The sequence below is a fragment of the Amblyomma americanum genome, chromosome 11 (assembly GCF_052857255.1).
Source record: "Amblyomma americanum isolate KBUSLIRL-KWMA chromosome 11, ASM5285725v1, whole genome shotgun sequence".
NCBI classification, from domain to species: Eukaryota; Metazoa; Arthropoda; class Arachnida; order Ixodida; family Ixodidae; genus Amblyomma; species Amblyomma americanum.
The window spans coordinates 4561583-4574565 of record NC_135507.1 but is presented as its reverse complement, the minus strand read 5'-3'; the positions used below and the strand labels follow the sequence as shown (position 1 = coordinate 4574565).

The 12983-nt window shown below is 47.4% G+C and overlaps 1 protein-coding gene across 2 annotated transcripts in view; it reads left to right on the top strand.

Annotated features, from left to right (window-relative positions):
- LOC144111406 (tetratricopeptide repeat protein 39B-like) overlaps positions 1–12983 on the top strand; it is a 122085-nt gene that overhangs the window by 99627 nt on the left and 9475 nt on the right. For both annotated transcript variants that reach the window (XM_077644687.1, XM_077644688.1), the window contains exons 3-11: positions 4862–4981; positions 5111–5186; positions 7030–7153; positions 8176–8308; positions 10762–10861; positions 11034–11099; positions 11696–11807; positions 12182–12249; positions 12399–12458. In XM_077644687.1, the coding sequence (XP_077500813.1) occupies positions 4862–4981; positions 5111–5186; positions 7030–7153; positions 8176–8308; positions 10762–10861; positions 11034–11099; positions 11696–11807; positions 12182–12249; positions 12399–12458 (859 nt within the window). The remainder of the gene's footprint in view (positions 1–4861; positions 4982–5110; positions 5187–7029; positions 7154–8175; positions 8309–10761; positions 10862–11033; positions 11100–11695; positions 11808–12181; positions 12250–12398; positions 12459–12983) is intronic.

The following is a 12983-nucleotide window of genomic DNA, read 5'->3' as shown; positions in this document are numbered from 1 at the left end:
GCTGCGCTGCCTTTCGGCAGAGCTTTAGTTTCAGCGAAGCGGGTGAGATAGTCCGTCGCCACGACGATCCACTTATTTCCGGAAGTTGATGTCGGAAATTGTCCCAACAAGTCCATCCCGGTCTGCTGAAAAGGTCGGTAAGGAGGCTTGATCGGCTGTAGTAATCCCGCTGGCCTTGTCGGTAGTGTCTTGCGTCGCTGACAGTCTCGGCATGTCTTGACGTAATGGGCGACATCGGCGGTTAGTTGCGGCCAGTAATATCTTTCTTGTATCCTTGATAGCGTCCGGGAGAAACCGAGGTGCCCAGCGGTCGGATCGTCATGTAGGGCGTGCAGTACGTCTGGACGCAGCGCCGACGGAACGAGAAGATAGTTGGCGCGGACTGGTGAGAAGTTCTTCACGAGTAGGTTGTTTTGAAACGTGAACGAAGACAATCCACGCTTAAATGCCCTAGGGACAACGTCGGTGTGCCCTTCCAAATAATCGACTAGGGCTTTTAGCTCCGGGTCTCCTCGTTGCTGTTCGGCGAAGTCTTCCGCGCTTATTATTCCAAGGTAGGCGTCGTCTTCCTCGTCATCTCGCGGCTGCGGGTCAATGTGAGCGCGTGACAGGCAATCGGCATCTGAATCTGAGTGTTTTCGTCCGGAATTTTAGGTTACAGTGATGTCGTATTCTTGTAGTCTGAGGCTCCACCGTGCCAGCCGTCCTGAAGGGTCCTTTAAGTTAGCTAGCCAACACAATGCGTGATGGTCGCTGACCACTTTGAATGGCCTGCCATATAGGTAAGGGCGAAATTTCGCTGTGGCCCAAACGATGGCGAGGTATTCCTTTTCGGTTGTAGAATAATTGCCTTCCGCTTTTGATAACGACTGGCTAGCGTAAGCTATAACGTGTTCATGCCCATCTTTTCTCTGGACTAGGACGGCACCGAGGCCTAGGCTACTGGCGTCAGTGTGGATTTCGGTATCGGCGTGCTCGTCGAAGTGCGCAAGTCCCACGTCGTCAAGGTGGCTTCTCGATTCTCGAACCACGTCCTGGCGGCGTCCTCCAATGCGAAATAGACATGTCGCAGCTTGTCGTCGCTTGCCCAGCTGTTAAACGTAGCGACCCTCTCATACGTTTCCAGCCAGCTTTCCGGGTCCTCAAATGTGGAACCGCGGAACGTCGGTGGTTCCCTGGGCTGCTGCAGCACGATGGGGGACGCTGGGGCTGCCATTGGGGTTGCCTCGGCCACAATATTCTTGGTCTTAGCAGGTAGAAGTCCGTGCTCCGGGGGCAGCTGTTGAAGACGGCGGCTTGCTCGATTGTCCGGGACTACGTTGGTGTTCTCTTTGCGGTCCGGGCTTGGATCACGGCTTGTCGGGGGCGTCCGGTACATGAACAAATAAAAAGAAGCACCTCCACCAGATGTCACGTGGTGGTGACGTTGAAGAACACAGTAGCAATACTGTGAAAGACAGAACTAACTTTTATTGGGCGAACCTGTGCCCACAAAAAGAGGCTACACTTACAGCACAACGGTAGCGGCGAACACGGTCGGCGATCGTCGAAAAACTGATCCGCGGGTCAAGCGCGTCGGCTGTTATATAGCAGTCGTCGAATGTTCCAGACTAATCGTTGGGACCCGCGTGCCTTCCACAGAGTTCTACACCATTCGCGTCAGGCGATGAAATCAGATAACATAAGGTTCGGCTACAACAGACAGCGAATAGAAGCATCGATGACTTTCCAGAAACTTCGGATAGATGCAGGCGCGTCCCGCGCTGTGCGATAACACTTGTTAGGCGGCGAAACGTGGTCGCCCGATAAAGACCTGTAAATATACATATTAGCTTTTAGAATTCCGAAAACAGGTTTACCCTTGCGCTGTGGCCCAACAAGTTTTGGCTGTTTCGGCGAGTTACGCGCGCTGGAGAAGTTGCTTTGCCTACAAGCTTCTTGGAAGGGCATGTATTTTGGTGCGATATATCGTCACCGTTGCTGCTGCTGCCCTCTGATGAGCTACTTCAGCCGCTTTACAAATTGATGAAAGTGAGTACAGCTGCTTGATCACGCGGCACTCTATGAGCAGTAATGTAAACAAACCCCCAGGATTATCCACCAATTTTTCCAACTGCGCTAAAAACAGCAAACTTGCTTGGCCAGTCTGGAAGTGGTGGTTCCACATTTCTAGAGGTTCCGGCCAAATACGCCTGTACTCAACTATTGATTATGAGCTCCTGACGTTCTTCTTACAGAACTGTGGAGAGTCAAACTGTTGTTCATTCTGAGCCAATGTTGCGGGAGCATGTTGCAGGGATTTATCATGAATAAGTAATTTACCGCGGAAAATTTTAAAACAAATTCCTTCCAAATCAGAGGGGATTGTGTGTGATGCTGTGGACAGAGCAGATGGCATCTGTTATGCAGATAATAAAGGAATTGTGACCGTCCGTGGCTTCTGCAAGGCATCATTACTGTGCTTTTTTGGAAACTCGAAAGAAGCAGGAGGCCGAAAGTGCAAAGAAGCAAATGTATACAAAGCATTGCGTAGGCGAAGAAGTCAATTTGACGACCCCTGAAAGAATGTTGAAAGCAGCTTTTCCGAGTTTCATGTTTTAGCGGCTTCTGTAAAAAAAAAAATGAAAGCTACAGTACTAAAAGCTCGCTAACTAGGACTTCAAAGGACGTGGGAAAATGTACGAATTATCCAACGGTCCGATTTAACCACCCTTCCCCTTCCTCCCCTAAAAAAATTGCCAGAAACCTTTCACATCATAGTAAATTTATTTGGCGGAAACCAGGGCGGTGGTTGTCTGCGTTTGAGTTGAAAATTGCGTGGAAACGGCGATTTTTATTACCCAATAGGCACTGAAACTGTACTGGACGTTCGCAGGACGTCTCCAAGCATCCCCAGGACGTCCAAGGGAGTTTCAGTGCTCATTGGGTAGCAATGGTAGATGCATACTGCGTTTGCACTTCCGGGATTGTTAACGCAGGACCTGCGTTCGAATTAACCGGTGTGGGCTTAGCAGCGCCCGAATAAAAGAGCGTCCGACGTCATGGATTTACGTGAGACTTGGACGGGACTACGTCTACAGTCTGAGTTGTCCGTATTTCCGAATTAACTGGAGTCGAATGAACGAGACCTCATTGTACTAATGGCCTGACATGGCTGATAAAGACGAATGGTTTGACGAATAGTGTAAAAAAAGCATAAGAAGATCTCAGCGTCAATGTTGAGCTGGAAAAAAAGAGGAAACTGAGCTTTCGTGAAAGCTACGGCTGAAGAGCAACTTAGTTTGTGTGGTTTCTAGGTAGAAGTGCCCTGGGCAGCAATAGGTGCATTCGTAATGTCTAGAAAACATTGTTTTGATAAGCCGCTCTATTTTTCGATCCTTGAAAAAAAAAATTAGACAAGTCCTTGAAACTCGTTGAAAACCGTTGAAGTTTGGAGCTCGGAACCAGCATGAACACTGCTTCCAGGAATCGGGTGTGGGAACACAAGTGGGCGCCAAAAATTGGCTGGGATGAAGGGTGTGCCAGAGTTAAAGGTTTGGGTAAAAAATTAGCAGTGGCTTAGCTCGGCTACGCCAGGATATACGTAGCGTGAGCTACGCCGAGCCGCTGAGCATCAATTGCCGCTGAGCAGCAATTTCGCTCTCCTTCTCCATGGCTATACAACACAGGCAAACGCCCCGCTATTTGTATACCCACACTGAAACCTCTGCGCATGCGCACAAAATGAGATGTGCTATCGAGCGGCTCCGGCGCAGCGTCAGACTTGGCTACTGCGCAACGGAGGCGCACAGTTGGGCACGCGCCAGTGCGTCTGCCACGACTATGACCGGCGAGGCGCGTCAGCTGTGCGCCGTGTGACGTCACTGCTCCTCGCGCATGCGCAGCACGGTTTTCCAGGAGCCACGCGAAACTGCTCAACCTCGGCAAGTGTAGCTCACGCTACAAAACCTGTCGCTGCAGCATTCGCTACGCGCTCGTCTCCTTGGAGAGAGACAGGGCCAGAGTTTCACATGATGCGTATTAGTGGCGTCACGGCGAGATTATGGGAACGGGAGATAGTGCGAGTGTGCGCGCCGTACGAGGCCGTACAGGGGCCTCAGGAAAGCTCTGCAAGCTCGTTGCGAGTCAGTCATGAACGTGGTTTTCCTTTTCTCTGTATCTTGGCTGGGAGGCAAAACTTTGAGGACCTCTATTACCGTTGGATGTGACAATGCTATATCATTCGAAAGTCGTTGCGAGGTGCCATGCACGACCATACATACCATACAAGTTGAGAGGCGAATTTCCCTCCCTGCACTTTACCACCTGCCGAAGGTGTCAGGGGGTAGGTCGGAGCTGCCTGTTACGTGTACCAACCTTGGCAGGTGGTTATAAGGCCTGGTGGCCTGGCCTTGCCTTGCATGGTCTGATTCAGTCTCATCTGGTCGGATGCGGTCTGGCCTTGCTTGGTCTTGCCTGATCTAGCCTGGTTTAGCCAGTCCCGGCTCAGTCCGGTCCGATTCAGTTAATTCAGAAGCGTGAATTGCTGGCCGCGTTTGTTACTCATGTTACTCAGACAGAGGACCAGACGACACACACACACACACACACACACACACACACACACACACACACACACACACACACACACACACACACACACACACACACACACACACACACACACACACACACACACACACACACACACACACACACACACACACACACACACACACACACACACACACACACGCACGCACGCACGCACGCGCACACACTATCGTCATAGTTCGTTTAGGATTTTTGCTGTCTTTGTGCTGCACCGTCGCGAATCCTCCTGCTCTGTACCTCCCTTTTCCTATTCCTTCCCCCTCTCCAGGATCGAGGCGCGGTCTGCAGACAGTCTCAGCGTGGAGTTGGAGGCTGAGGAGGCGACGCGCGCTCTGGACTTGCTGCTGAGCAACCAGTTCGGCGAGGCGCTCAAGCGCATGAAGCCCAAGTAAGCCCCCCCCCCCCCTCCCCCTCCCCATGATCCTCTTATCTCGCTTCTTCTGTGGAGCCAGATAGGCTCTCTTGCAAACCACCGTTTTGTGATTTACTCTCCTCTCTCTCTTTCTCCATCACGCAGAGCCCACGAAAGCATGTACCATGCCCTGGGGCAGTCCACCATCATGTTCATGCAAGCCGTGCTCACCATAGACATGGTACGCCGCAGAGCTGTTTCTCTGCTCCTCTTGTCCGGCTACCACCCCGTTTTTAAAGTAACCCGATGACTCTGCTCAGCGTCTGAGCTTGGGTGTCTAACTCAATGGAATTGCTGTCTCGGGAAGCAGAAAAGGAACAAAGCAAGAAAAGCAGAGGGCGACTGAGACAGGCTGAGAATCTGAAGTAGATTACAAATAAGAAAGGAAGGCTGATTGAACATTTACGCCCGCCAGAGCGCAACCTCAACAGAAAAATTAAATTTCAGCTAGAAAGGACGCCAACCAAAAAAATGAAAAATGACGTTTCAGAACCTACTTGGTTCCTTCATTAGTGTGACTGCGGGTGAGTTGCAGCTTGCTTTTTTAAGCCCTTGTTTAGGTAGCTGCCGGGTCATTGGCGGCAGGCCGTAGATATAAAAGAGAGGGAAAGGGGGGTTCCTAGGGAGCGGTAAAAAAAAGAAGCGAAAAGAACCGAGTTCTTTTTGACGTCCGAAAAACGGATACCCCATGTCCTTCATTTTGCATAACTTCCAAAACCAGAAAAGGCTCAACAAAAGCAGAAATATATTTCTGGAACGAAAAATACAGCGCGAACAAATATGAAGGATGAAGCAGAGGTGCACAACACGAGCGCTGTCTCGCAACTAAAATTTATTCAGGAGGAAAACACATATAAAAGCGACCAAAAGAACGGCGAGGTCAGTAATCACATGAGGCAATCAACACAAGGAACAAACTCAAAAACTGAAAAGATAGCCCGGGGCGCCCTTTTCTATGACCCATGGCAAATCAAGTGTTGTCCAAGAACCGTACATCCTTAAAATGAACCTTTAAAACGAACGTAACCCAACTATCCCAACTTTCCATCCATATACTTCTGGCCCGAGCATATTCTATCGGCAAAATGGTTTTGCATTCCTAATGTAAAAGACGCCAGTGAAACCTTGGCTCGTACTCTCAGAAAAGAGGAGGTACAAACCGCACACAAATTGACTTCCACTGTCGGACGCCTCCTACTGCACCCAAAATACCTTCACCCGAAAGAAAAGGCTCAAGGCATGGTACAAGATCGCCACGCTTGAAGTGCTCGGCGTTCTACGCTGGCAAAACCGAGAATTTCTCCGAAAGAATGAAGCAGTACAAAGCGGATGGCGGAACACTGCGAGGCATGTGACCACATGATTGACTTTGAGGGATCCGTTGTGCTGGAAACCGAGCCGTGCCTGTGCAGAAGCAACACCTTCTTGGCAGTAGGCTCTCACTGGAGTCATGGCATATTCAACAGCAGACGCAGGGGAATGTTAACCCCTCCCTAGAAACCCTGTCCCCTCTTACATCCACGGACTACGGCCAGTGATCCGGCGACTGTCTAAACGAGGGCTTAAAAAGGCCAGCAACTCACCCCCAGATACACCTGATGAGGGAACTGAATAGGCTCTGAAAGGTAGTTTTTTTATTTTATATCGTCGTGCTAACTCAAATTACATTCCTTTTCCCAACCAGACAGGCCTGTATTGAATTTTCTTTTGAACCAATAGACAGCTGCACAAAACGTCGACAAAGAGGCACGGAAACGTAGTGGTATGCGTAGATTTTGGCCCAAAACGTCGTACTTCGTTCGCAAACGACAGAGTATGTAGTACGCGAATGAAAGAGTGTACCTAGCCCTGTGTGACGGATATGTAAATCTGCAGCATATGCAGCCAGTATTCGATTCGATTCTACCACTTTTCGACCATGTACACCACTGCTGGTCCGTGAAGCCTCAGCTATTACCGTACATGGACATGCGATTCGTGCGCGAATAACTCGTGCTGTCGGTGCTTTCTGCTTCTGTGCGCAGAGTGACATCAAGAGTGCACAGGAAGCCATCCGGCAGGGCGTGGAAGTCTGCAACCGGATGCGCCGCAGGACCTCGGCCGTGGCCCGGATGCTTCTCCGGCCAGACTACAACACTTACACCATGCGTGAGATATATATGACTGGATGAGTTACACGTCAGAGCCCCTCGATCATACCATTTGCAAGACTGCCCATAGGGTCCATGTATTGCTGCCACAGGGTTCATGTATGACTTCCACAGGGTCCATGTATGGCTGCCGCAAGGTCCATGTATGGCTGCACAGGGTCCATGTATGGCTCGCGGAGGGCCCATGTATGGCTCACGGAGGGCCCATGTATGGCTCGCGGAGGGCCCATGTAGGACTCGCGGAGGGCCCATGTATGGCTCGCGAAGGGCCCATGTATGGCTCGCGGAGGGCCCATGTAGGACTCGCGGAGCGACCATGTGGGACTCGCGGAGCGACCACGTAGGAATCGCGGAGCGACCATGTAGGACTCCCGTAGGATTTAGACTCGCATATAGATCCCATAGAACTGACGTATGATTCCCATAGCTAAGGAGGGTAAAGTTGTAGGCCAGTTGGCGAGACATAACGACTAAAACTGCAGCAGACACAGGACAGAGGCAGGCAACATGTGTTGTCGCCTTCCTCTGTCCTGTGTGTGTTGCGGTTTTAGTTGTCGTTCCCGTCGGGTCCACGTATTTAAATCCGGCCGGCCCTCGGACTGGTACTCAGTATTTGAAGTAATAAAACTGTACTGAAAGGACAGCACAAAATAAGTGCCATAGACAAAGTTCAATATTTCTTTGATACCGAACGTAAACTTCCTTTTTGAAATGACGCCTTACGAAATGACGCCATTTGTAGTATTAGGATGAACTGCCTATTATTGATTAAAAAATAACATTGGTATAATCTTCCTTCTTCCCCCATAGCCTTGGTTTGAGCACCTCAGTAGTTCATCTGAATGCTGCAGGTGGCCCGAGAGTTGGCTAACCTACCTGATTTTGCTTCAGAGTTCTGATTTTTGGTGCATGCAACACAGGTATGGAAAGTTTTAAAGCTGGTGGGATAAAGAGCTGTGCGCGAGTCCTGCTTGCGCGGCGCGATTTGGTCCACCACCTGCCCTCTGGCCACGTTTTCAGAGGAAATCCACGCGGAGCTGTGCTACGCCGAGTGCCTTCTGGAGAACGCCATTCTGACCTTCGTTGAAGACCAGAGCCTGGTGACCTTCATCAAGGGTGGACTCAAGATCCGGTCTTGTTACCAGTCCTACAAGTGAGCCCCACTGCCCTTCACTTGATTTCCGGCCTAAAATGACATGGAAGTCTATTTTATACACCGTTCTAACGCATCATGTTGTTGCGCTCTATAACACGCGCATTGCAGAGATGAAGGGATCGAAGCGACGGAGTACGTACAGCTCACCAATTTTTTACAGCGACAGCTGTTAGGCGCCCGTCCCCGGCCTGCGCTTTGCCGTCGCCGCCGTAACCGGTGGGTGAGTTAGACATATCCACCTACCGGGTGGATGTCATTAACGCACCCACCGGCCATCAACGCACTCACCTTATATCGCGGTCAACCTGGGTCACATAAGCCTACGTGTGGCTTTGTTTGGAACAGGCACGCCTGCCAGCGCAGGGGTGCATCACTTGACTACTATACCACCTATAGCTGAATATCGTGTTACAGTCGTAACCGTCCTGTGAGTTTTTTGTCACGTCTGGAGAACAGCCGAGCCGACGATGCTGGAACTGGCAAGCGTTTTATGCGCATACGCTTAGTCTCTTCTGTTTCGTTTGGGGTGTCCTGCATGGGACGCTGAATAACCGTCTGAGTGACGCTCCCGTGATATTACCATAAAATCGGAGAGATGAAGATCTACACTGTTTCGGGTATAAATATGATGAGCACACATGTAGGTGGTAGTGGACAGAGTTTTAAGAAATAAGCCCGATGCATCCGAAATCATCCAGCAACGTTATTGTGTATCACGCGTTTGCCGCAGAAAATAAAGTTCAGTTCCTCCAGGCTGTTATGCTGTTATTAGTGCATTGCGTAAGCTTTCGCGCATTTTCATTTCTTTTCAAAAAAAGTTTTGAAAAATTTCACCACTGTTTATATTTCCAACTCTTTCGAACCGGTCAGCTTCGTCATTTCAAACGTCACAGTATCACGCCACCCCGAAAAGTGATACCGTAATTACCCGAGATAGACTTTTTAGCGCCAAACCTAATAAGGAAATGCTACTCGGAGTAGTTGAATATTAAGACATTGTAGCAGAAGTGTTGCATGTCGCGGCACTAATCTACGCGATGCCCGGCTAAAGTTGCCAGCGCCTCCAGATATATTTTATGCTTATGAGTTTTATAAAAGGACACTGGAGCTCGGGCGAAAGGTCAAACAGTGGTATTGGAGCTTGCCCTACTGAAAACTACTCGGAGTGAACATAAGTGTATTTCACTACACGATAGAAATTCTTCCTAATGTCCCTTTTAACGGCAGGGAACCGCTACAGGCCTGTGTGTTTAGCATCCGTTGTAATACTCAGTTTACGAGGGCATCATAGTCATCGTCGGCGCTCGAGGTGTTCATTGTGGGACGAAAACTGCATTCCGTAAATTTTTTACTTTGCGAACACAGGCCTCTCGCGCACTTTTGCGAAGTTGTGTGGCTTCGCCGCACTAGCAGTAATAGTGCGGAAAAGCCCGCTTGAAGTTTTATGGCTATCGAGGAAAGCGTTGGCTACTGGGTTTTTTATATGCCTGTTTTAGTGCGTGCGCGACCTAAGTTACCATACTCGCCTCATTGAATATTTAAGACGGTCTTAAATTTGATTTTCCCCAACAATGTTTGTGCGTACTTGGGTGTCGTTACACTACACACATGCTTTTCCTGTGTCCCCGTAGCGTATTACCACGTATATATGCCTCAAATTTTAAATTTTACACTGGCCTCTATTTAGCTAGTAAGATTACAGATTAAATAGGCGCGTGGGAGGCGCGATGTATAAACGCATGACTTGCTTACGCTTGAGGAGAAAATATGCGAACGCAGCTTAATTCACAAGCGCTCGCGAAGAGGTTGTTTAGAGAAGCGTTGAACTTGTGCCCAGCAGTAATGCTCTGTGCTTCCTCAGCTGGATGGAAAGGTACCGCTGTGAGTCGGTTGTCCTTGAAACAAGAAATATGGAAAATGCGAAGGCTTATTTTGTTCCCTGTGCAACTTCATTGTACCATAGCCCCAATATCGTGTTGTGGCTGCATCAACAAAGCAGCCACAAATAATATGAGGGCCCATGGCTTTTGCGTTTATTTTGTTATGAATGGTGCGTGACATAACCAGACATTTAGTGACGAAATAAATGAATTTAATCTTTTTTCATACGAGTAAAAGAATGGCAGTCAAGAAAGATGTAACATATTGCAACTCCATCCTGCTGAAACAGTGCTTGAAATCGCTTTTTTTGTACCCATAAACATGAATAAGTAAATGAAATATGAAGTCTGTTTTTGTTTATTCTGCTCCCTTGTTCTGTCCTGCGCCGTTTATTTGTAAAGACATCAAGGAAAAAAAAGGTTGAGTGTGAGCATCTTTTATGTACTACATCATTGTTGCAGACTTCATAAAAAACTTAGGAGAGCTGGCCACAGCTAGGTCTTTCTACATGTGAATCAGTTAGATTATTGGATTAGATTATAATCACACTGTCCTTTTTATTTTTGCAGGGAATGTATGCAAATGCTGGCAACAAGGAACTGGGAGAGTTCAAAGGAAAAAGAACACTTTGAGAGTGGTGTTCACCTGGGCGTCGGAGCATTTAACTTGGTGAGACGAGACTCCTCCGTTAATGTTGTAGCAATGGTGGGGGTGGCAATAAGTCCACAGACGCTATCACAAGGGTTGCATCAGCGGCATTACCACTGATGTTAGCATTTGCTGGTAATGAGAAGGTGTGGAGGACTGGAAGTTAAATTGGCGTTTCATTGTTTGATTCCAGCTGATCTCTCAACTCCCAACGCGGATCTTGAAGCTCTTGGAATTCATAGGATTCTCCGGAAACAAGGTGGGACTTTGTAACCATTACGAATGTGCAACGAAGCTTTTAACTAAGTGTGACCACTGCATTTTAGGAGAAGTAGGGCCAAGGTTACAGTTAAAGAATAATTTATTACATTGCTAGCCCTAAATTAGTCTTGCAAGTCAGTTGCAACACTTACTGATGGAAAGTGTATGTGACTATGGTGCTGTGAACATCGAATTTTAGAGTGTACAATGAATTGGAACTGAAAAAAAAGGACATATTTGAACAGCCATTCAGATTTGATGCCTTGAAGCCTTAGCTTTTCCAAATGCTGCGACCAATGCTGACAAAAAATAAATAAATTCTGTGTTGAGAATGGAGCATACATTTAGCTCTTTTTGTTATTCACAACCATTCATAGACTTCTGTCTTTTTATTCAGCCTAAGTTAGTGTAGTGTCTCCTATAAAAAAAAGAAAAGACCTAGTGAAATGCTGCAAAACACTAGCTAGCTCTGCTAAAGAAAATTTTTATTTATAATGTATTAATTTTTTGTGAGAATTATCTCATTCATAGAAAGAATAGCTTGACCCTAATTTTTGTAGGGTCTCACAGGTTTCAGTTCATATTATTTCACAGGTGCTGGGATTGCGAGAACTAGAAGAAGGCTGCATGATGCAAGACTACCTCCGTGGGCCTTTGTGCAGTATTGTGCTTGTGGCATATCACACGTTTGTGCTCTACATCCTCGGTAAGAAACAACTGCTGAGTTCATGCACGCAGTAGTTAACACCACCATGTTGTGTAAGGCAGTGCCTTCTGCACTAACCTCCTGCAGTGTTCTTGGAGCATGCGCCGAAAACAATAAGTTATGGAGGTTATTTGCTACTTGCGAGGAAAGTTTTTATCTGCACTTAGTACTTAGTTTGATTTTTATAAAATTACATAGCGGCCATGAGGCAGCTAGCAATGGTAAAAGTTTATGTTTACTGCATCTTCTATGTCTCTGGTCTTTGAAAATTATGGAATGTGCTTCAGCATTACATCTATGTGAGGCTCACAAGTGAAAGTATATGAAATACTTGCTTGGAAAGCAAGGCTTATTGTTCACTTGTTACATTGCAGGACTTGGTGACGGAGATCTAGAACTGTCAGAGAGGCTAGTGAAAGGCCTTCTACATAAATATCCAAAGGTGAGTAGTTGGAAAAAACTGACTTCTTCTTTTTATTTTTTTACTCTGACATTTTCGACTGGAAACTGTTAGAAGGTTGCTTAATTCTGATTCTGTGATTTTGTGCTGATTGTGATGACCACTTCACAGTAAAATTATTTTTCTTACAGGGCGTACTCAGCTTGTTTTTCAATGCAAGGATGCACCAGGTCAAGGGTCAGATAGAAAATGTAAGCCATTCTATTCAATTCCGGCTCATGCTGCCATATAACAGCTTCTACTGTCAGACCTAGTTCACAGACTTTATGACTTTTGTCATTTCAGGCACCGCCTGCCATTTCCCTAAAAAAAAAAGTTATCTCCTGCTTAAATAAGTTTGTGCAGGCCTTGGGAAAGCCAATTAGACAGGTTTGCTGTGCAGAACATTAATGGCTATCTTTTTAAAGGCATGAGCAAAGTTTTGTACAAAGTGTTGCAATGGCTGAATATGGTAACATAATAAACATTGAAACATCAGGATTTGTCACTTGCATACTCCAGAAACTGGGTGATCACATGCATTTTTTAAAACATGCCCGTGACGTTGAAAATGTAGAAAAAAAATGATATTGTTACAGCTTACAAAATCCATTCACACGAGCACCCAATGTTGATACAAAGAGTGTGCATTCAGCTGATACAAAAATATCGCTGCTGCTAGCTGTAGCGCACTACCATAAAAAACACAGTGTACCAAAATTCAGTGTACCAATTGC